The 25,090-nt window shown below is 43.4% G+C and overlaps 1 protein-coding gene across 13 annotated transcripts in view; it reads right to left on the reverse strand.

The window, feature by feature from the left end:
- Myo3b (myosin IIIB) overlaps nucleotides 1-25,090 on the reverse strand; it is a 397,916-nt gene that overhangs the window by 278,848 nt on the left and 93,978 nt on the right. For all 13 annotated transcript variants that reach the window (XR_011371567.1, XR_011371573.1, XM_070021235.1 and 10 more), the window contains one exon: nucleotides 1,854-1,919. Coding sequence is in view for 11 of the 13 variants with exons in the window: in XM_070021235.1 (XP_069877336.1) it covers nucleotides 1,854-1,919 (66 nt within the window). In the remaining 2 variants the exon portion in view is untranslated. The remainder of the gene's footprint in view (nucleotides 1-1,853; nucleotides 1,920-25,090) is intronic.

Raw genomic sequence — 25,090 nt, forward strand, 5'->3', positions numbered from 1 at the left:
AGAAGGAAGGACAGAGAGAGAGAGAGAGAGAGAGAGAGAGAGAGAGAGAGAGAGAGAAACCCAAGGATGACCTTATTTGGAAATAGTGAGCAGGTTTCTATCTAAAAGTATGAAATATAATTAATAGCAGTAAAGCAAATAACCACTTAATTTTTATTTGCCTCCCTGGCTCATTCAGACTTTTCAGTCTCTCATCCCTTTGTAGTTTATCAAGATCCCTTTTGCTTTGCTCCTCATAGACATTGTTTTATATGGATTTCCAGTGTTCCAGACCTTTCTAGCTCTAAAGCAATGCACAATGAGTACATCTGGAATTATCAAAGTTGGGAAATACATAAGCAGACTGGGACTGGTCCACGATAGAACTTTCCATAAGGAAAACATCTCTCATGTATATCATCCTAACTGTCCTGACTTTACCACCAATTATGTACCTTTATTCTCTGATCCATTCAAGCAATACTGTGCTGGCTGTAGAATACAAACATAATGGGAAAAATACACCTAAACCGAACTTCTGAGTCACCTCACATCTTCGAGGCATCAGGAGAGCTTGGAAGAAGGTGGGTTGGTGAATATGTAATGGATTTTTTCTAGGTCAATCCTTAGAGAAGGTCGGTCAAGGGTATCTGTGTGCTGCAATGCAATGTAAAAGGGAGGAATTCTTTGGATCTAGTCTTTGCATCAGAAGCTTGGCTCCCAGATTTCTCTCTCTCTCTCTCTTTCTTGGGTGGGCTGAGATACAGTCCTGAACCATGAGGTTCCTTTGACCTCTTCCCTGGCTCCTCTTAATTCTCAGAAAGTGGCCTGTGACCATCATCTCTCTTGTTGGAATCTGTTGTTCCTCTCAGATAGCCAGACATTATCCATGAACTTGGAGTTGCCCCTGGTTTATTCTGCAGTTAGACTTCTAGATTGGAGTGGTGGACAAAGATCTGGCTTGTCTAGCCATGTCCTTGAACTTCACAGACAAATTGCAATATAGCCTCTCTCGGTAGAGTTCTCTAGAAGAACACTTTTCCATCTCACCCTCCCCCCCCCCCAAAAAAAGCCCAGAATGAGGATGGACTGGATGAGTAAGCAAGTTCAATGACCCTGAGCTATGCTGTAGTTGATAGGAAAATGACAAGTTCCTAGTTCTCAGAAGTCTAAATTCCATCAGGTTTTAGAGAGAAAAACCAGTCCATTTACTGTACATTATCTAACATCCCATCAGGAGCTCGGATAGCACACTGTAATCAAACAGAACAGATCCACAGCCAAACATCAGAATATTCACACCGAGCAAGACAGATAATGACTACAAATAGGGTCTCAGCAGTTCAGGTCATGCATTGCCTCCAAATCAATTCATGTAAGGTGAGGTTTTGCTGCTATATGATTCAACTACAAAAGAGCTATTCAACTATCTCAGAGCTATTTGATGTGAAGATTGTGGGTAAATGATTGGAGATATAGGCTATAGTGAAGGAAGATGATCAAGACAATTTCTTTGTGTGTGCTAGTCCTGGGGTTTGAACTCAGGGCCTGGGTGCTGTTCCTGCATTTCTTTGCTCCAAGATGGTGCTCTACCACTTGGGTCACAGCTCCACTTCCTGCTTTTTGGTGGCTAATTGGAGATAAGAATCTCATGGATGGGCTGGGAAGGTGGCTCAGTGATAGCGCTTGCCTTGCATGCATGAGGCCCTGGGTTCGATTCCTCAGCACCACATGAGCAAAAAGAAAAAAATGCATTTCTTCTCTCTCATTGTCTAGAAGGAATCCTGTGTGTACGGTCAAGTAGATGCCACAGCCCTGACTTCTCCCTGACTTGTCTCAGCCCGGCTGGGTTTTTCAGGGGCGGACATACTCACTGTGAGATGAAGTCATTGAATTCTTTGCACCATTTGTCCGGATGCAGTAACGTAGGTGGAGGATTTCTGAAAAACAAAAGCATCTTTTTTTTTTCTTAAAATATAAAATGGATCTCTCCTGTAATCCTAGCTGTTTAGTGGGCTGAGGTCTGAAAGACCACGATTCACAGCCAACCTGAGCAGAAAAGCCTGTGAGACTCATATCTCCAAGTAACTAGCCCCCCACCCCTGCAAAAAGCCAGAATTGGAGCTGTTGCTCAAGTGGTCAATTGGTAGAGTGCTGGCCTGGAGCACAAAAAGCTCAAGGACAGCTCCCAGGCCCTGAGTTCAAGCCCCAGGACTGGCACAAACAATAAAAATAAAAAATAAATGATAGATAGATAGATAGATAGATAGATAGATAGATAGATAGATAGATAGATAGATAGATAGATAGATAGATAATAGAAAACTTCAGCAAGTTACCCTCCAAAATAGAAGGTAGAAATTTATTCTATTTCCTCTCAAGTGAGAGTCATTGGTTAGTAGTAAGAGCCACTAATAGGGGTTGGGAATGTAGCTCAGTGGTAGGGTGTTTGCCTAGCATGCATAAGGCCCTGGGTCTGATTCCATGGAACTATGTAAATAAAACCTTAAAAAAAAAAGAGCCACTAATAGTGGTGTTAGTGAATTGTTAGTGGTAAGAGCCAGCCCAACACTCCTGTGGTCACTGAAGGGGTTCCTGCTCCCATTTTCAGCACCCTGAGAGTCAGGAGCTCCTCCCTCAGGAGTCCACGCTCTGGTGGAGGAGGGGAAGTACACAGCCACAGAGCTGAGCCCGAGGGTTGTAAGAAAGCCATAAATGCTCTGCGAGGCTTTGGAGAAATAGACTTTTAATTGCACAGGATTTTCAGATCATTATGGTACCATTTGAATTAATTATGTGGTGCATCTAAGACACTCATCGATGCATCTGTCACATTTTAACCATTTCCTGTGTGCCAACTGCTTGCAATCTGCAGGGGAGAAATCTAAGCAGTAAAACAGTGTCCCAGATCTAACAGGTCCTAGGGTGGGGGTGGGGGTGGGGAGAGGAAGATGAGATGTCCCGTGCCTCCTTCTTAGGTTAAGGGAATGAGCAGAGGGGGCCACTCCTGAGGGAAGACAAGAAGAGAGGGAGGGATGAGCCCTGGATTTATCTGAATTACCTCAAGATTCCATCATAAAGCAGAAGTGTCTACATTACCTTTAAGATTTTTCTCCAAGTCATTAATGAAAATAGGGGCTGGTGGGCAGGTCAAGTTGCGAAAATGAAGGAACATTTCTGCACACCTAAGTTTCAATGAGAACTTCAACCTTCCATGTGATTTGTGTTTTCACCGACATTGTAATTGTTTCCTAAGGGCATGGATTGCTCACTTCAACAGGCAGAGAACTGAAAGCATCAAAAGCTACCAGGAGTAAAACATGTGCCAAATAATATGATTGCAATTTGCCCTCAATATCTATTTTCTTCTCATTTCTAATGATAAAAGTTTTAACACATGGCTAACACAATTAAAAGACTACAGTTTTCTGTGTTTCTTGCCACTAGATGATTGAATTCAGGTTAATGATTATTTAAGTAGAATTGCTGTATGGTATTCTCAGAAAGTCTATTTTAAACACAAAAGATAAACTATCTTTCTTCTGCCTCCTTCTTGTCTCCTGGAGCATGGATGCAAGGGCTGGAGCATAGGCAAGTAGTTGAGGGTATGAGACAAACTTTTAAAAAATGAAAACTAGTAGCTGGATATGGCAGAGCAGATAGATAGGAAACTTAGCTTCATGACGACATTGCAAAGCTGGCCACCTGCTCTAGATTTCCCCTTTCTAGTCTTCCTTAACAGGAGATAGAAATGAGTCTCTATCTCCTGTAAGCCACATTTATATGCAAATAATACCACATGACTGGAACAAATCTGATAAGTGATATAAGAGAATAAGCACCAAGATATGGGAACAGGGGAGGGGGGTATAATTGGGTGGGGGGAGGGGGGAGGCTGGGAAGGGAGGTGAAGGGTAAACAAAGGAGGAGGCTGCAATGCTTGGTAAGAAATGTATGCATTATCCTGCCCATGTAATTGTAGTCCCTCTGTACAGTATGTTCTCAAATAAAATAAAATAAAATTAAAAAAAAAAAAAAAGATACGGGAACACAGGTAAAGGCTGCCTACCAGTGGGAGCTTCCCGGAGACTTCAGAAGACGTTGACTTAAGTTTACCCTCAAATTAGGTTGAAATTTTCAAGTTAGAGAAGAAAAAGGAAGGAAATCATTTTGGGCTTGGGACACAGCATTTGGCAAGCTTGGATAATTCAGAAGTTACATTCTACATAATTCCCTGAGGTCTGAAGAAAGGACAGAAGAGGGGGCTGGGAAGGTGGCTCAGTGGTAGAGTGCTTGCCTCGCATGCATGAGGCCCTGGGTTCGATTCCTCAGCACCACTAAGCAGAAAAAGCCAGAAGTGGCACTGTGACTCAAGTGATAGGGTGCTAGCCTTGAGCTGAAGAGCTGAGGGACAGTGCCCAGGCCCAGAGTTCAAGCCCCACAACCGACAAAAAGAAAAAAGGTAAGAAAAGAAAAAGACAGGAGGGAAAGACAAGGTAGGAAGAAGAATGGTAAGAGAAGAACATGACCTGCTTGCTTTGCATACCAATTTAGTCATCCTCAGATCCCCAACGTTGGCTGGGCACGGGTATCTCACTGTTATCTGCAATTCCAGCTACTCAGGAGGCTGAGACCTGAGGATCAAGGTTCGAAGCCAGCCAGAGCAGGACAACCTGTGAGACCCTTATCTCCAACTAACGAGCAAAAAAAAAAAAAAATGAAAGTGGAGCTGTGACCTAAGTGGTAGTGCACCAGCCTTGAGTAGGAAAAACGAAGGCACAGCACCCAGGCCCTGAGCTCAAGCCCCTGAACAAAAACAAACAACAACAAAATCCTCTGCGTACCCAGCTGGAAAGTGCTGCAGTAGAGGATGAGACTACCTCTGCCTTCCTCACCCCACCTCATGCTGATCCCAGAATATCAGCTTCACAACCAGCTGGGCTGCGGGTTCTCATGAGCCCCTGCCACCAGCAGCTGCGGCTGCTCACGACAGGCCCTCCGAGCTTTCTTCTGTGGGCCTCCGTGCTGTGTCTCTTTGAGCAGATTTTCCTAGACATTGCAGCTCTGAGCAGGCCTGTATTTGCTCTTGCCTACCTGGCTTTTTTGTTTGGTCTTGCTTTGCCAGTCCTGGCGCTTGAACTCAGGGCCTAGGAACCGTTCCGAGCCTTTTTGTGGCCTCCTGAGTAGCTAGGATTGCAGGTGTGAGCCACCAGCACCCGGCCCTTCTGGGGTTTTCAGCTCAGTCTCTTCTCACAAGGGACTGCTGTTTCCACAATCCGTTGCCTAAAACACTTATTTTACCCCAAAGCAGCTGTCCATGACCACTAAGGAGATCTGACCCCAGCAGCATTCAGGGTCCCCACACTGGTCTGCTCTCTGAGTCCTGCACGACTCAGAACATGTCTGTCTCCCCACTCTCTTGAGAAGCAGAGTCTCATGGCTCTGGCTGTTTTGCTCTCTCAAGCCAAGCACAGAGGGACTTCTGTCATGACTAAACAAGCACTTCGTGAATGTCCACCATGGAGTAGAGAGCCTGGGCCTTCCTGCCCTAAACCCCTGTCCCAGCAGGCAATGCTGGCCAGAGCAGGCTCTAGGGTTGGCCTGGGGAGCAGAGGGTCACCACCCACCCCAGCCACCCTCAGGACCTCTCCTGCAGTCCATGAAAGGACACATCTTCCCTGAAGCTTGGCATGGATTCACAGAAGCTTGTGTGAGCTCACAGATTGGAGTCCATCTTAGCTTGGTTCAACAAACAGACATCGTGTGAAGGAGTCTCATCTGCATATAACTCAAACCAGTGTGGATCGGAAGACTCTGAGTGGTCTATTGAACTGGCAGTGTAGACAAAAGTTCTCTTCCTATTCAGAGAGAACTCCAAAAAGCAGTGGGTCTTTCTATCTGTCTGCCCTCCAGCTGCAGGCTGGAGGAAAGGAGGTCTTTTTTGTTGTTTTGTTTTTTAAAGAAGTCCAGCTGTGTGTGCTCAGAGTGATGGAAGAGGTGCCATGTGCACAGAGCTGTGGTGTGTGTGTCCTGGTGTGTGGCAGGAAGGGCTGGGGTATGTTTACCCAACATCTGTCTTGTCAAGCTCCTGACCACACCCAAGCAATGCTGCATGCAGGTCAACACTCAGGAAAACCACTGCCCTTCACCTGCCTGGACTCAGTTCTTACATGTGCATCTCAAACTCAGTCCTCACACAAAAGGTCCCAGCACAAGCTTTCTCCACATCCACTAGCCCCTCTGATTGGATACCTGCCCCAGAGCACATCTCTGAGGTCCAATCAGTCTGCTGTTCATGTGCAAGTCATCCAGGAGTGGTGGTCCATGCTGTGATGCCCAGGGGTCTCACTCGCATGTGCCACTGCCCAAGGTCAAGGTGGTGTGATGTCTAGGGGCCCAGGTACAGGACTGTGCAAGGCCTTCTATGGGAGGAGGCTTTGTCCTGATTGCTAGCCAGGTTCTTTCTCAAAATCAGCACCATGACCCTGCTCTTAGCCCTATTCTCTCCCAATGCCCAACCCCTCCTCCAGGCCTTCACCGCAGGTTCACACAGGTTACAGCTTCCTCATCTCTATCTTCCACCTTGGTTTCTGTTCTGCCTTTTGACTGGGCCATCTAACAACTTATTTGATTAGGTGGCTCCCTGAGACACTTTAAAGTCACCAGATTCAAACCTAAACTTGATTTCCTTCCTTAGAACTGCATTTCACTTGCTTGTCCAAGTTAGAAATCTGGATTCTATCTTCTCTTTTAACTCCATGTCTCCCTAGAGAATGTGGAATAATGGCTCCTTCAAAGATACTTACGTTGCAGTCCTCAGACACTGTCCACAACCACCCTACAGACAGCAGAGACACTGCTAGAGATCTGGAAAGGAGAGGCTATCCTGGAATCTGAACCACGAGTCTTCTAAAGTGAAGGGAGGAGGCCAGAAGAGAGGCTTTGTTTTCTTTACACTCAAGGCTAGCTCTCTACCATTTGAGCCATAGCTCCACTTCAGCTTTTTGGGTGGTTAATTGGAGATAAGAGTCTCACAGACTTTCCTTCTTGGAACCTTGATCCTCATGTCTCAGACTTCTGAGTAGCTTGGATTACAGGCATGAGCCACCAGCATCCTTGTGGGATGCAGTTTTAAGGACTGAATCAAGGCCCTCATATTTGTTAGCCAAATGCTCTACCACTTGAACGGGGTGGGGGTGGGGTTGTAGCCCTTTTTCTTTTAGTGTTGTTGTTTTTCAGATAGGGCCTTGTGGTTTTGTTCAAGCTCAGACTGGCCTCTTACCTTTGTCTCCGAAGTAGCTGGAATAACAGACATGATGTCTGTTATGATGCCAGGTCTCAGGGGATGTGAATTAAGTTGGATTTGACACCATAACCCTCATCCTTTGACTGTGTGTGTGTGTGTGTGTGTGTGTGTGTGTGTGTGTGTGTGTGTGTGTGTGTGTGTGTGTGTGTGTGTGTGTGTGTGTGTGTGTGTGTGTGTGTGTGTGTGTTGCAGATTGAACCCAGGTCTTCTTGGGTGCTAGGCAAGTTTTTACCACTGAGCCAATACCCCAACCTACTCCTCAACTTTTGAAACCCAAATGTCCACAACTCCCTGAATATATTCAACCAAATTAAGTAAATTATTTAAGTCTGATTATAAATATTACCTGCTGTTGGGACATTGTATATACATGAGTGGTGAGTTGGACTAAATAAAATCAGTACAATAACTGTCTTATTGAGTGCTTACTATGGCAGAGTTCCAGCCAAGAGTTTCACAGATAAGCCACATGAACACCACCTCAGTCCTACGAAATAGGAACTGCTATCCCATGTTCATTGGCAGGGATAAAAATGCATTTTCAAAGAAGCAATTTTTAGCCTGGCATGATGGTACCTGCCTATAATCCCACCACATGAAAGACTGAGACAAGAGGATCTCAAGTTCAAGTCTAGCCTGGTTTACATAAGGAGACTTTGTCTCAAAAAAATTTTTTTTGTTTTCTCAAAACGATCTGGCAAAATGTGAAAGAATCAGGTTTTAAATTAAGGTATTTATTTCTCCCAAGTCCATACATTTCACAGTTTGCTGTATTTATCTCACCAAGAGCCTGTGGCTCTGGAAGAAGAATGAAAAGAACATTCATGCAAAAAATGACAGAAACCAATTAGCAAGCAATACCTCAAGAAGATACAAAATGAAGTCTTTGGGCCCACAAACACTCAGCAAAGCAACATGGAAATGATTCCACCTTAAGGCCTGGTTCTTAAAGAGGGCTTCCTGGAAGTTGGGAATTTTAAGGCAGGTCCTGAAGTGGGGTTGAGTAGGGACCCACATAGAGTAGGTAGTACAGGGAAGAGAGAAGAGGGCCTGAGTGCTGAGGGGACTAAGAATGGAAGATATAAAGGCTGAAGTAGAATCTCTAGTAACAGCTAACACTAAACACTTCGCAATGTGTTCAGAAAGAGTTCTACTTATTTACTCATAAAAGCAATAAAGCAAGACACGTGCGTGTCATTAACTGTGAGGAGAGTATTAACTACACCACAGAGCTGCCGTTCTGACTGCAATTAGTGGCTGTCATTAATGAAGTTGAACAAAGAGGCACGTGCCTTGGCCCTCCCCGCACGGGCGCGCCCCAGAAAAGTGACTTTTCTCCCCAAGCTGCATCTTACATGCTCAAAGCCAATTCTTTCAAAATATTTACGTTCATTATTTATAACATGTGACTTCAGTTCAAGGTTAAAAAAAAATTCTCACTACAGACACTCAGAAAGTAAAAGCTTTACCACCACCCTAACACCTAATCTCAGGCTCCACCCCATAACACTATGGCTGGGTTCTTTCAGACTTCCATATGCATTGGTTACATTTGCTGTTAATATGTATATATATATACACATGGAAGTGGCGCTGTGGCTTGAGTGGTAGAGCGCTAGCCTTGAGCTGAAGAGCTGAGGGACAGCACCCAGGCCCAGAGTTCAAGCCCCATGACTGACAAAAAATAAAATAAAAATAAAGATATATATATATATAATATTTTATGTGCTGAATTCTTGATATATTGAGTGATCAATACATTAAATTTTATATAAAGTATTATATAATATAATGTGTGACATATTATAGATAACATAATAATGTACTATATAATATATGGCATGATAGATGCTAAATATCATGCTATATATCACATAATACATATTATATAGTGTTGCTTTTTATGCTGTAAGATATAATTCATACAATATAGATTTTATATGTATTTGTAGTTAAGAACAGTCAAATGACATTATATGCTTCACATTAGTGTCTCAGTATCTACTGTTTCCATTCAGCTTAAAGATTGTTCTCCTCCTGGGGCTGGGAAGGTGGCTCAGTGGTAGAGCGCTTGCCCTGCATGCCTGAGGCCCTGGGTTCGATTCCTCAGCACCACATAAGCAAAAAGAAAAAAGCCGGAGGTAGGCGCTGTGGCTCAAGTGGTAGAGCGCTAGCCTTGAGCTGAAGAGCTGAGGGACAGCGCCCAGGCCCAGAGTTCAGAGTTCAGGCCCCACAACCAGACCCCCCCCCAAAAAAAATATTGTTCTCTTCCATACCTAAGCAACATTCCATAACATGGGCAGGCTGTAGGTTATTTTGCCATTTTTCTGTTGGAGGATAGTTATTCTCACTATGAGAAAGAAGGTTGACATGGCTTATACACACTGCTTGAAATACAAAATTCCTAACTCTTCTCTGGTGCCAACCAACCATTCTTGCTGGTGAGCACAGCAGATCCCACCACGTGACTTCAATCCCCAGAGAGCATGGGGGCTCAGGAAGCACTTCCAGAGAGGAGGGGACACAGATGTAAGAGCCAAGGAGGAAATGACCAGTAAGGGCACTGTGGGGATGGGGAGGGGACTGCTAATGGTGATGCTTGGGCCACAAGCCATAGAACACACTATGACCTCTGACCTCTGACTCTGGCAGTGTCAAGCTTTGAGCCCTTCAGCCTGTGACAACAATCTGCCACCAGGTGCATCGGTGAAATCAAAGAAGTAGCTAAAATTAGAAAACAGATGATCTGAAAATGATATAGAATTGGTCTCACAAAGCTACATACCGCACCCTCATTAAAGGCGGAAGATGGGCCAGGTGGGAAGAGACTACATGCTAAATTCCAATCAGAGTCAATTCTTTGAAGTAGGGGAAGGCAGGACAGGAAGTTGGCAAAGGGAATGCTAGATGGGGAAGTTTCTGGAAGAAAACAAAGACAAAAGGTACCTAAGTCACATCTCAGCCTTAGATCACCACTGCCTAAAGAAGCAGAGGTTTGGTGATGAGTAACTTCGATACTTTATTCCATCACAACTAAAGAAATAAGGAGAAAAACAAGAATTTGTGCTTAAATCCCAAACTTGTTGATCGTTTTGATTCAAATTCTTAATTTTGAATTGGGCTTTAATCCTAGCTACTCAGGAGACAGAGATCTAGAGTATTCAGTTTAAAGATAGCCAGAGCAGAAAAAGTCTGTGAGACCAATTAACCAGGAAAAAAAAAAAAAAAGAACAGGCTGAAGGAATGGCTCAGGTGGTAGGGTGTTCCAACGAAGTAAACATGAGGTCCTGACTTCCAACTTCAAGTTCTACACCCCCAAATAAGCTAACAATCTACCTGATATTCTCCCCCAGACAATGCCCTCTACAATGTTAGGCTCTAGTCATTAAAGCATGAAGTTACTGTGTTAAGTCACATGGCCCATAATAAACCTTCTCTTCACCACGTCTAGTCAGGAAAGGCGAGCTGTTCCATTCCTCTGGCTTTCGAGCTCAGCATGAGTCAGCTTGAAAGGCCATCTCAGAATCCCCAGATTCTATGGGGTTTTGTTTTGTTTTGTTTTCTGGGTATTATCACCGCCATAGGCCTGTGCTGAAGGTAGCCTGGCGTCACGACACACTAATAGTGTGTCCACCACCCCAACACTTTGAGTGTCCCCCAGGAACATGAATTGCATTTCCCCCATTCTCTCTAAAGCACATTGGGGACCTGTCCCTGCCCTGAGCTCTCCTTATGTAAATGCAGGAGCAGTTCAGCCATGCTTCTGGAGGGCAGGGGAAAGTCAAGGGCAAGGGCAGAGAGAGAGGATAGAGGAGCAGTTGGTGTGTGGCAGGCTCACTGACCAGCTTGTATGCCTTTGCTGGCCTTGGTTCCTTAATTTCCCCTCTCAACAAGAACTCAATGACATCATCAAATCCAACCATTACTACCTTGTTCTTGAAGAAGAAGATGAAATAGCTGATAGGGTTTCTAGTCTCATCTTTGCTACTGATGGATCTGACCTTGAACTCACCTTGCAGCAGGGGCTCTTCCAGACATTTTATCTGAGCAGGCTTAGGGCTGGGCTGAAACACTCACTGACCCTCGCTCAGGGCTGAGCACCTTGCTATACTGAAAGCAATACTCTAAGCCAGCAAGGAGAAAGGAAGAAGCTGGGCTGTGTCTGTCTGCCTCCTTCCCTAATTCACCACCTGACTAAATTACTTTGAAACTTCTGGGCACCCCAGTCAGTCTGGGTCCACTCACAAGACAGAAACCACTCCAGTCATTTGAATACTGAGAATCTGCAGCCAAGAATTATTAACTTGGAATGGGGATTAGAGACTGAGCAGAGAGGGCTCTATAAAAAGTATGGGAATAGCAGATTCCGGAAGCAGCTGCTTCCTCTGGCTGAGACACAGTATCCAAGAACAAACAAATTTTAAAAAGCACCTGCTTCAAACCCAAGGCTGATAGCTGATCCAGATCTCTCTGCCAAGGAAGTGACAATGGCACTCGGTGGTGGAAAGTTTCCTGAGGTAAAACACAAGAGCTAGCAAGCACCAGGGTGCCTTTGAGGCCCACTGGGAAAGGACCCCATTGGGTGCTAATAGAACCTGCGGCAGGACGAGGCCCATATGCCGTAGGTATCTCAAATGCCAGCTAGACAACAAAAAGTCACTGGGAACCAGAGTCCTTCCTTTGGCAGTGGCCCTCCAGCGCCCTCTACTGACAAAATTTAGCACCTGCCACAAGCAAAGAAGAAATGTCGACAAAGCAAAGAGGAGATACAGGCTTAAAGGTGTGTGGAAGAGAATGGAGAGGCGGGGAGACCAGAAAGATGCCATGAGGGTTACACTGCTCTTTGTTAAATAGAAAAAATATCAAATTTTTAAAAATTCAAATATTGGTCTTACAATAGATAACTTCAGGCTATTAGGGAAAGGAGTCCAGCGTTGCTAAATACCCTGAGAGCTAGCAAAGAAATCACATATACTGTCTTCCCTCACTTACACATGTGGTGGTTGGGGCATGGAATCTATACTGAAACTCTATCATTCCAGGATGCATCCCATAGCATACCTTTGTTAGCCAAAAACTTTTCTAGGGATAAATGATGGTCAAGAATAAAAACTGGGAAGGTGGCTCAGTGGTAGAGTGCTTGCCTTGCATGCATGAGGCCCTGGCTTCGATTCCTCAGCACCACATACCCAGAAAAAAAACAGCTGGAAGTGGCTCTGTGGCTCAAGTGGTAGAGCACTAGCCTTGAGCTGAAGAGCTGAGGGACAGCGCCCAGGCCCAGAGTTCAGGCCCCACAACCGGACCCCCCCCCCCAAAAAAAAAGAATAAAAACTGGGAAGATGGCTCAGTGGTAGAGCGCTTGCCTTGCATGCCTGAGGCCCTGGGTTCGATTCCTCAGCACCACATAAGCAGAAAAAAGCCTGAAGTGGTGCTATGGCTCAAGTGGTAGAGCAATAGCCTTGAGCTGAAGAGCTGAGGGACAGTGTTCAGGCCCCATGACCGGACCAAAAAGAAAGAAAGAAAGAAAACTTAACTCACAATCCCTTTGTACAACTACTTTGAGACAATTTTAAAAATTAAAACTTAGAAAACAAGGGGATTTATCACAGGGATGAGGGAGGTGTCAGAACCACACAGAGACCTGCCTGTCTATGGGCCCTTGACCTGTAGGTCAACCTTGTGGGACTGAAGAAAGCCAGAGTCTGATGAAGTAGCACCCTTCTTACTCTTTCCTGTCTCTCTGCCTCTAAGATTTCTCCCAGCATAGGAAAGAATCAGTGAGAGACATTGTGGTTCAGATTTCTTGGGTCAGGATCATGGCCATAAAAGGGAATTCCTTTTACTCTCATCCACCCCCATTTTGCACCAGCTAGTCATGAGTATTAGGCTGACAGGGAGGAGGCTACAGGGGTCCAACAATGACCCCCTACTTTCTTAGGCTAGTCAGGAACCCAAGGCTTCCCTGTAAGCTGAATCATTTTCCTGCAGAGTTTAGTATTGTGCCTGATAATAATGACAAATAGCTACCATTGGGAGCTTACTCAGTGTAATCCTCGAACTAAGAACCTACTCACTGAACCCTGGCATCCCCCCTACAAGGCAGGTGTTCACACCCTTGTTGTATAGCTGAGTAAACCAAGCCTTAGAAAACTCCAGAAGTTGGAGGTGGTGTGACTAGGCTTCAAACATAGGCAACCCAACTCCAACTCCACACTGGCTATCACTGCACCAATCTGCTCTCCCATATGGGAATTCTTCTTGGTGAAGGAGACACCATAACATCTCTAAATTCTGCCAGAGCCATTTATGTCATACTAATAGGGAATATGAATGGAGCGTGGGAGCCATTTGGCCTTCTGGCGTCCTACTGACCTAAGCTTAGCACTGCTTGGATCACCAAAGAATTACCCAGCAAATCCCAAGAATGCTTTCTTTGAGATGCAGAGTGATCAGGATGAGGACTGGGAGACCAGAATGTTTTCATCTGTTGAGTTTTATGTGTTTTCTGTCATTCAGCTCCCTCCAAAGGCACAGCTGGTAAAACCAAATGGATCATTTTACCACCATCAGACCAATGTCACAGTTCACCAAGCACCATGTGTCCTCTAAGGCAAAGCCATGCCCCTAATTATATCACTTTTAATAAATTTATAAGAGACAAAAAAAAGCAATTGACTTATAGATTTTTCTCCCCAGAAAAACCATTTAAAGGGCCTTTCCCCCCGCCCTTTTTTATTGTTTCTATAAAGTTAGCAATATATTCTAGACAGGAAAAATCAGGGCAGACCTCAAATGAACAGATTGTACCATCAGATCCTACCACATTGTCTCTAATGGGGCAAATTAGCAGCTGAGCATCAACACCTGTCACCACGAGCAGACCCTGGCACACACACCAGGTAGGAAGGCTGTGTAGTTCCTTAGAGCACAAGACACATGCCAGTGCCCACAGAAGCACAGACAGGCAGGCTCCATATGAACCAGGTAGAGGGATGAAGTGCCAGGGGAGGTATAGCAGCAGTTCTTAAGGAAGATTGGGCTTTATAGAGACTGTGCTAACCACAGAATGGAATTACACAGACACGAGCTGAAACACTGCCCTAGCTGGAACCACTGAGCATTTGTTCTGTTTCAAGGGCAAAAGACACCAGGGAAGTACCCTTCACACACAGGGGTGGTTTGGGTCATGACTCCCCTGGGCCAATGCCTTTCACCAGCCACACAGTCAGTTGCAATAATTTCTACTGCACAGATTATACCCCACCGCCTGGCAGTTTGTAAAGGGGTTCTAAGGGAAGGAATCCACCTTTATTTTTTCTGACTTTACAAAGCGTGTCTCTTCTCTTTACTAGGGCTTCGGCCATTTTTCTACCTGGTTGCCTAGCAACCTGGACAGCGACATGGTGGAGACATACAGATGAGTGAATTTGTATTTATGGCACAGATGCCTTTTCAAGAACCAATCTGTTTTCTCCTCCTGAGGCAGGGGTAGAGAGTAGGTGAGCAGGAGCAGGAGCTGTGCTAGATCATTGCGGTGTGATTTGATTACTTATTATGTTTTGAATATGAAATGTTCCATATAGGCTCCTGTGTTAAAGGCTAAGTCCTCAGCTGGTGGAGCTATTTGGGGAGGTTCTGGAAAATTTAGGAGGTAGGGCCTAGCTGGAGGAAGTAGGTTTCTGAGAACATGTCAATGAAGCAATATCTTGCCCTGGCCCCTCCAACTCCTGGCTTCCTGGCTGCTATGATGTGGGCCCCTCTGCACTATCCCTCCCTCTGCTATGATGGACTGAAACCATGAGTTTCAGAAGAAAGTCTTCTTCCCTTTCATTACTTATGTCAGGTATTTTGCCACAGCCACAGAAAAGTTGACTAACACTTTTAGCAGGACCACAAGATGTCAGTAGATGGGCAAATTCAAACAGACCAGGAGGCTACCAATGGTACTGCATTCAAATGAAGACTTAAAAACAAGCAAACAAAGGAAAACTCCAGTTAGTATCAAGCCACCGGAGACATTATGGGAAGGCACAGTTCTCATTTTAGTTCCTCTATACTGAAGGTCTGAAACCAGCCCCAAGGGAACCCTGAAATCTCTATAGCTTCATCTCAGTTGTGAATGACTGGTAGATGATCCTGCAGTCTTATTGCAAACATCCTTATTGTCCCCAAATTGTATGTCACTATAGAAAGGATCCGCTTCACTAAGATGTCCAAGTTTATTTGCAAGGAATTGAGAAAAGCAGTCTCCCACCGTTCTTTTCTTTTCCTCTGTCTGTGGTTACTTGATTAAAGTTACCAATTAGTCTGCTTTACTACTTTTATCCAAAAAGCTCACAATTTATACATTGTTATTACCACTACTTTTTCTATAGTTTGCTTCATTAATTTCCACATCCATCTTATTAAATCCTATGTTGCTTGATTTTTTTTTTTAAATTGCAATTTCTTGGGTTAGAAACAATTTTGTTTCTTTTCATTCTTTCTTGAATAGTAATACAAGTATTTGGGAGCTATGAATTTGCCTCTAATCCCTGCTTTAACTATTTCCTATTAATTTTTATATGCACAGTTTATTCTGGTAAATCACAATTTAATAATTGCTACTTTCTATCTATTCTTTTACTGAGATTTTCTCTTTAACCTGAGTTGTTAAAGATAATTTTGGGGCTGAGATGCAGCTTGATGGCAAAGCGCTTGCCCAGCAAGTGCAATGTCCTGGGTTCAATCCCAGGATTAAAAAAAAAGACAAAAAATACAGTTAAAAAATAATGAAAAGGGGCTGGGAAGGTGGCTCAGTGGTAGAGCACTTGCCTTGCATGCATGAGGCCCTGGGTTCGATTCCTCAGCACCACATAAGCAAAAAGAAAAAAGCCAGAAGTGGCGCTGTGGCTCAAGTGGTAGAGCGCTAGCCTTGAGCTGAAGAGCTGAGGGAGAGCACCCAGGCCCAGAGTTCAGGTCCCACAACTGGACCCCAAAAAAAATAATAATAATGAAGATAGTTTTGATTTTTCCTACCCAGATAGTAGGAACTTTCTCTTTTCTGTGTTTGTTTCAAATTTTATTGCATGTGGTTAAAGAACGTTGTCTGTACTATTTATATTCTTAGAATTTGAGAATGACTTTCTAGTCTTTCTTTGTAGTTTTTGTAGCAGATAGATGGATTGGTAGATAGATAGACAGACAGATACATACATACGCACATACATAGATGTTCAAAATATTTTACATACTTTTAATATAAACATAATGCATTTACATATTATAATATATAGATTCTAGTTCTTGCCAATCTCAGCCTCTTGCAGGCTGTTGTTAATGATCACGAATGTCCTTCACTGTGATGACTTGGTATTTGGTAATATCAATATGCTTCAATGGAATGATTCAGCAAATGGTGTTTTAAGATTTTCTAGTTAATCATTAATGTGGTATTAAGACAAGTCTTGGTAAACTGTGCAGATCAGATCTTCAGCTTCATTTGATTGGTCTAGGAAAAGTCTAAACAAGAGCAAAGACAAATATCCAGTGCTCAGTCTCCCTTCTTCTTCAAGCTTGTTTGCAATTCACATAATCCTTGATGAAAATCAATGATAATTCTCACTACACAAAGCACTGTCACAAGTGTATTTGACTCAAACTGGATGTTGGTAGCTCATATCTGTTAATTCTAGCTACTCAGGAGGCTGAGATCTGATGATTACAGTTCAAAGTCAGCCTGGGCAAGAAAGTCTGTGAGGTTCTTATCTCCAATTAACTCCAAAAAAAATTCTAGAAGTAGAGCTGGTTCAAATGGTAGAGCACTAGCCTTGAACAGACAAGTTCAAGGACAGTGCCAAGGCCCTAAGTTCAAGCCCCAGGACTGGCATCCCCCCAAAAAAAAGTATTTGACTCAATCTTGGAAATGTCCATGTGATCTAGGTATAGATCTAGGTACATCATTACTCCTATTTCAGAATTGAAGAAACTCAATGAACATAAAGGACAAATATCCAAATTCACTCAGCTATTGTCATGAAGAATTGATCTTGCAAGCTAATTTTTTTGCTTTCAACTAATAAGAATTTTTCATTGTGTTTCACAAACCACTAGCCCCATAAAAAGTTCTAATGCTTCCCCTATTCCTTCCTGCAATATTTTCAGGGTATCTGATTTTACATTGAAGTCTTTGATCCATTTGGAGTTAATTCTGGTACAGGATGATAAATAAGGATCCAACTTAAATTTTCTACACATGTATAGACATTCTTCTAGTACCATTTGTTGAAGAGGTTGTCTTTTTGGGTCCTTTGTCAAAGATAAGGTGGCTACAGATCTGTGGTTCATTTCTGGATCTTCAATTCTATTCCATTAGTCCTCAGGCCTGTTCATGTGCCAGTACTAAGTTCCTTGGCACAGGTCAAAACTTTCTCAGTAAATGCAACAAATCAAATGGGATTACATTAAACTGTTTCTCCATGGTAAAGGACATAGCTAGCAAGATAAATAGAAAGCCCACAGATGGGGAGAGCTTCACTAGCTATACAACAGAAAAGGGCCTCTTATCTAAAATATATTTAGAGCGTTAAAATTTAAACCTACCAAAACCAAATCCTCAAACAAACAACCACCCCATCAATAAAGTGGGCTAAAGACTTAAAGAGAGATTTCTCTGACAAAGAAATAAGAATGGCAAACAACACATGAAGAAATGTTCAGCACCACTGACCATAAAGAAATGCAAATCAAAACAATGTTGAGATTCCACCTCATCCCAGTTAGAATAGCCATTATCAAGAAAACTAGTAGTAACAGATGCTCATGGGGATGTGTCCAAAAGGGAATGTTACTACACTCTTGGTGGAATGTAAACTTGTTCAATTATACTGAAAATTAGTATGGAGATTCCTCAAAAGACTAAACATGGAGCTCATTCCTGGTTGTTTACCCAAATGACTATAAACAAAAGCTACCAGCATAAGTATGTTCATTGCAGCATTATTTACCATAGCGAAGACATGGAATCAACCCAGATACCAGAATGGATCAAGAATGTGGTATACATACGCAATGGAAATCTTTGCTTCCATTAGAAAGAATGGCATTGCCCCCATTTGTTAAGGAAATGGAGAGACTTGGAAAAAGTCATATTAAGTGAAGTAAGCCAGACTCAAAGAAACATAGGCTGCCTGGTTTCCCTCGTTTATAATAATTAGTATATTGCTAGGATAGTTCTAGCAGAGGATCACAATAGCTCGATAGTTATGTACATACATATGATCTTATAAAATGATGCTAATCAAAATGAACTATAGGATATGGAAATAAGATGGATTTTTTGTTTCTTTTGCTTTTTTTCTTAGTGTACTGTATGTAGTTACTTCTTTTTTCCCTTTTTGTTTGCTCCCAGTTGGCACTTTTTTATTTCAGTACCCTTTGTATTGTATATGTTTATCTGATTCGGGGAAGGGAAGGAGAACCACAGAAATGGTGAGACAAAAGACAAAGGGTGAACCAATCCAACAGTGATACGCATAAGATACTATGTTAGAAATGAACTTTACAACTTGGCGGAGGGGGGACTGAGGGAGGAAGAATAGTGGGAGAAAACGAGACAAGAATTGTACTCATTTCCTTACTTACGTAACTGTAACCCCTCTGTACATCACCTTTACAAGTTAAAAAAAAAAAAAAAACTATGGCCAAAAGGTTTGGGGAAATAGCAGAGATTTTATCATGATAAAGTGTTTGGGAGGACCAGGCATGATGGTTCACATCTATACTCCCAGCTACTCCAGAGGCAAAGAATGGGAAAACCTTAGTTGGAGATCAGCCTAGGCAAAAGGTTAGTGAGAGGGGATTTCAACAAATAAGTTGAGTGTGGTAGTATGAAACTCTGGTCCCAGCTATGTGGGAAGCCATAGCTCTACTTCTGTGTGTGTGTGTGTGTGTGTGTGTGTGTGTGTGTGTGTGTGTGTGTGTGTGTGTGTGTGTAATTAGAGATAAGAATTTCATGAACTTTCCCTGCCTGGGCTGGCTTTGAACTAAGATTTTCAGATCACAACCTCTTGAGTAGCTAGGATTATGGATGCGAGCCAACAACATCTGGCTTCCCTTTGCTTTTTGCTGATTGGTTGATGGTTCATGAGTGTGCTGCCCCAACTCTTTTTATTGGTTGAGCAGACACTCAGGGCATTATGGGAAGAAGCATATGAATGGGAAGAAGATTTTGAGCAGGAGCCCAAGGCACTAGGGGACAACAAACACCCCGATGGGACGCATGTTATCAACCATGGGTTATGTCTGCCACTTTTTATCCCTTTCTAACAGTTCCCTTTTCTCTCTCTTTTTACAGTTACGTGCCACTTTTTACAGTTACATGCCACTTCTGAACTATACCAACCCACCTTCCAGGAAGCACAGGAATCCAGATAGAATAAAGCTAGGGCTCCTTGGGGGAACCATCCTCTCTCACCAGCCTCTAGCCTATCATCAAACATTTCCTTCTCTCTAAAAGCAAAAAGGACTCTGGTGGTGGGGTAACTATGACAAAGATAGAGCCAAATCAAAATACATAATTATTCCCACTCTAAGACCTGGAACCTTTCTGAACACAAGGTTTATGACTCATCTGCATCCAAATCATCTGGAAAATCTGGTTAACATTAAGGTGCCCAGGGAATGGCCAGATCTCACAAAGCAGAATCTCTGGGGCCAGGGACTCTGCATTTTAATGAGCTCACTAACAGATTCTGACACAACTAAGAAACACAGCGTAAGGTGGCCAACAACAGATGTGAGACACTTTTCCAATTAAATCAAAGTCACAAGCTGAAATGAAATGGCCCAACATGCATCCAGTGGGGGACTATTTGGTTCCTTGGTAAATAACCACATCTCAATGAGACCAGCCTTCCTGGGGAAGACTATTCCATGGTCTATCAGGTCTCTTCATTAGGGAAACTTCCCTGCTATTCTATCTAAGTAGCTTTTCTTAATTTGGTCCTAGAACTCCCATGCTTTATACGAAGCTGAGTACAGCAGTTATACTCAATAAGCAAAAAATGCGGTATAAATACCACTCCAGGCTCATGTTTCTATCCAATTACCCCCAAATGGCCACAGCTCCCTGCAAAGGGAAGTCAAGCTAGGTGTTTACAGCCAGCTCTTTTAGGTTTCAGATCTCAATTTGGGCAAGTAGTGCCATCTTCAGAGTCAAATGTGCAGCCATCAATGGCCCCATTCTCACGAACAGATGGCATTGTCACAGCTCCTCAGCCACATTACAAAAACTGGGACTCAGAGGTCTCTTCAAGATGGAGGCACTTAAGGAAACTGGAATGTGACCATAACTACTGACTCAGTGATAAATGCTGTGATTTCCTAGCTTGGGGAAAAGGATCATGAACAAGATAACCTCAGTATCACGACAAGCAAATGGAGTGAGCCACGGCAGTGGGGGAGCTGTGGGGTTGCACATCAGAAAGTAGCTGCTGACTTGTCAAGAGTATTAGGAATGGCTTCCACGTTGGACAAGTAGGGCATGCTCTGTAGGTCATGAAGAACAGAAATGTGATCTTTTAAGATTCATGCTCAGGCCCAGGAGGGTAGACAAATTGACTTTTACAGATTTTAGAAGAATGTCTTTATGGGTATACATAGTTAGAGAAGACTATTCTTGTGAACAACAGCAACAGAAGCTCTTTGGAAGAGCAATGATCTATTAGAGATCATTTGAAGAACTTCAACTGATGGTCCTAGGAAGGTCCTGGTTTCACAGTAACTTGGAGAGAGTTCAATAGATTAATAAATCTACAACAATTAAAATAATTAGCTGTTCAAATGAGAGATGTCATGCATGCAAACATGTATATATATACACATATGTATACATATATGTATATATATTTATATATACGGTTACACACATATATGCATAGATAACTAAAGTTTTGGAGACCATAGTGTTTTGGCAATAATGAGTATGGAATATCTGGCAAATTATTTCACCTAAAAATACAATATCCAATAATAAATGATTACTACTATCAGCTTTACAATCATCTTTGAAGTAACACATTTGAGGTATCTGCCATTTTGAGATAAGCTTTGTATTGATCTGCTTAGATTCTAGAATGTGATCTTTCCAGATACGTGTCAGGATCAGTGTTCCAGTCACAAAGGCAAGCCATGGCTGAGGGAAGGGGACAGAGGTCAGATTGCTTGAGTCCAGTGCCGAGGCACACTGTTTGCTAACTATGTAAGCCAGGGAAGTTTCATCAAATGTAAAATGGAACTACAATGGTACATCCTTTATAGAATTACTTCATAGATAAAGTAATTCATGTAGAACATTAAACACAATCTCAAACATGAAATAAACCTTCGATAAGAGGTAATAGTCAACATTGCCTCTATTATTTGGCATTATAAGAAGCCTCTTCCCATTCGTCTCCAGGTTCTCTGTTACACTGCATGGTAAATGTGTCAGGAATCGGTGTGCGAAATAAAGCAAGCTCCAGCAATTATAGGTTAAACACTGCTTCTAGTGACTGAAACTTTAGTCTTTTTCAGAATTGGGGGGAATTTCAGAAAAGGGGGGAAATGTGTGTTGTTTTTTGAGAACCAAAAATATAACAAAATCAAACAGTAGGATCAAGAAGCGTATGATCTGAAGCAAAACTTGACAGTCTCCAAAGTATGAGAAGGGTCTTCACTACCCAATACTAATTTCCTGGAGCTAGTGAGCCCCTAGGGAAGGGTTGATGTCACAGGAAGTGAATGACATTGACAGATACCCCGCCTTGAGAAGCACAATGGGGACAAAGTTGAGTAAGTCCGTGTAATGCAATATTTGAGTGACACCGTCTTCGTGAGTCTTTTTAAATATTCCCAGCCCTAGCACATGAAGCTTTCCACACATCTTGGTCAACTCTACCAAATCTTACTATTTCATTAGGACACAGCAACCCCCACCATATCAGTTAGCTTAAAATGCATATTTCCTTACTTGAATACTCATTCATCCATACTTAATTGAATTGCCTACAATGTATACAGTTCTGAGCTGAGTTATCATTTATATATTTTTGTATATACATCCCCCCTTCCATGTTTTCTGTCCCCAAGTTCAAGGTGGTAAGACAGAGCACAACAGAAAATGCAAATGAGGGAGGGGATCTTTTGAGTGGGATGAGGCCCCTCCTTCTCCTGGCCACCAAAGTGGTCAGCATGGAGGGAAGGACATGCACTGGGTGGATCTGGTTCTGACTTTTCCCACAGATGCTAGCTCTGCTACTTCTGCCAGCTCTGTGCTGTGACATCATGACAAGTGGTTGATGCATACAGGAGTTAATAAAATCCACCCTATGTAATCCTCATTCAGGAAAACAGGCAAGGCAGTTGCTGGCTTCAAGTCAGGAATGGCTTCTGGGGAGAGGTGCTTGGCAGAATTTGGGGACAGTTCTGATTCTAAACTGCATGCTAAATAAGCATCATAAAAGCTGGGGATGGGAGGAGAGTGGACAGCAGGATGTTATTTTTCTGGAAATGGCGGGAGGGGGGGAGTGGTAGGGAGGGCACATAGCTCCCTTCATCCCCCAGCAAGCTTCTGGTGCACTAAAATCCAAACAGACCCTTGTTTTCCTTCCTGGGCCAGTAATGAATGACAATAATTATCCAAGCAGGCTCTGTATGAGTCACAAAGCAGCTCTAGCTCCCATCTCCTTGCAATTACAAGCTGTGTGTGTGTGTGTGTGTGTGTGTGTGTGTGTGTGTGTGTGTGTGTGTGTGTGTGTGTGTGTGTGTGTGTGTGTGACCCACCACTATTGAGGGGTAGAAAATAGATTACAATTACATTTTGGCTGGCTTTTGAAGACTTGATGGACAGCCAGAGAGAAATCTTTCCACAGCTGCCAGGAAGAGAGAATAGCCAAGGGGTGGGCATGGAGAGAGGAAGAGAGATCTTGTTGGGAGAGGGAAAACATCCAAACAGATTCTGTATATTCTTAAAGAAGTATTCTTTTAGAACGGGTAGGGCTGCTAACATTTAAACTGCTCTGGGCCCAGGCAGCTGGTTGCTTATCTTTGCAAAGTAGGTTTCTTTTAGGGACATTCAAGTTCAAAGATGTAGTTGCTAGCTCAGCTAGCAGCAAGATCAGACTTGGAGCAAGGCTCGCCCTGCAGAGCTGGCAGCCCACAGCTTTGAATCAAAAGGCTCAGCTGCATGCAGGTGTCCTCTTCCTTCAGATGGAATCCCTTTTCCAGATTAAAGCACAGCATTTCTCAGTGAAAATAGGGGAGCCACTTTCTAGATTCCCTCCCAAACCGCCCAGTCCTTTGTTCAGTGATGGCGGTGGGGAGGAGGGTTCCCATTCACCTCCAGAGTACACATGGCCCACGGCCACACATGCCAGGTACACATCCTATGTCATCCAAGCCACTCTGGAAAGGAAAGGTCAAGCCCTTGTTTTAGAGAGATGAAGGTATTGGCTCAAGCTGTACAGTGTCGTGAGCAGACTAAGAAGGTTGACTTCACAGAATTAGTTAGCCCAGTCCAGAGCCAGTGGCTCTTGTCTGTAATCCTAGCTACTCAAGAGGCTGAGATATGAGAATTGAGGTTCAACGCTAGCCAGAGCTGGAAAGTCTGTGAGATGCCTATCTCCAAATAGCCACCAAAAAGCTGAAAGTGGAACTGTGGCTCAGGTGGTAGGGCGCTAGCCTTAAGCAAAAAAGAAAAGTTCGGGTCCTGAATCCACACTGTAAGATCAGCCATCACCAGAAATAAGTAAGTAAATAAAAGTAGTTAGCTTGAGTGTAGGACACAAGATCAAGCCCCCGCATAGGACTAGGAGAGAAGAAGAAAAGCTTGTGTACAGGGTATGGTTCTGGATAATGGCCTGGGTCCATGAGGAACACAGGGGACAGTCACAAATGAGACAGGTCTTCAGAAACAAGGGCAACGCTGAGCTACAAAGACAAACCAGTCTGTTTCCCAAGTTGCTTTAGGCCTGCCCTGACTGGGCTGTGTTCAGAAGCCCAAGCACATTCATCTAGACACCAGCAATTATGCCCCCCACCCCAGCTTAAAGACCCTTCCAAAATTGCCTGACCTCCTCCACAAGGTCATGGCCAGGGGTGCCATCCCCAAACACATCAGCACACCCTTAGATGTGGCTTATTCAATGAGTCGGCCTCAAACAAACCAAAGAGTAGCAGGTAACAGGTATAAGAATTGCCATACATTTGTAAGACTATGGAAGACCTCCCAAACTTTCCTTCACTCCCAGCCAAATATGTCCTAATAAACTTATAGCCTTTTCCTCATGCACACAGGTAATAAAATGATTAAATCAAAACACACACCTGTTTTGGAGAAGCTGGTCTGCCTGGCCTTTGCTTGAACTCACTGGAGTGTGGGCTGGTGATGGGCAGCTGGCTAATTGATAGGTGTGAGATTTCCTCCAGGCCTAAGAACTATTTATTCCTATTTTGCTTCTGGCTTCCCTTCGGCAATCCAGATCAATTTGGATCATCATAAACTTACCAATAACATAAAAGAAGAATATGTTACTCAGCTCTCTATCACTGTAATGAAATACCTGGGATAATTAACTTATAAAGAGAAAAAGATTTAGTTTGTTCTACAGTTTCAGAGGTTCCCATGGGTGGGTCCCATTGCTCTGGGCTTCTAGCAAAGAAGCATATCTTGGTTCCTAGGAGAGTACACTGGAACAAAACCACTTCCACGGTGAGCTAGGGAGCAAAGGGAATGAGAAATGGCAGGAGTCCCCAAACCTCTTCAAGGGCATGCCCCCTTGATCTAAA

This window comes from Dipodomys merriami, unplaced genomic scaffold, assembly GCF_024711535.1.
Source record: "Dipodomys merriami isolate MVZ:Mamm:240054 unplaced genomic scaffold, mDipMer1.0.p SCAF_1, whole genome shotgun sequence".
Classification (NCBI taxonomy): domain Eukaryota; kingdom Metazoa; phylum Chordata; class Mammalia; order Rodentia; family Heteromyidae; genus Dipodomys; species Dipodomys merriami.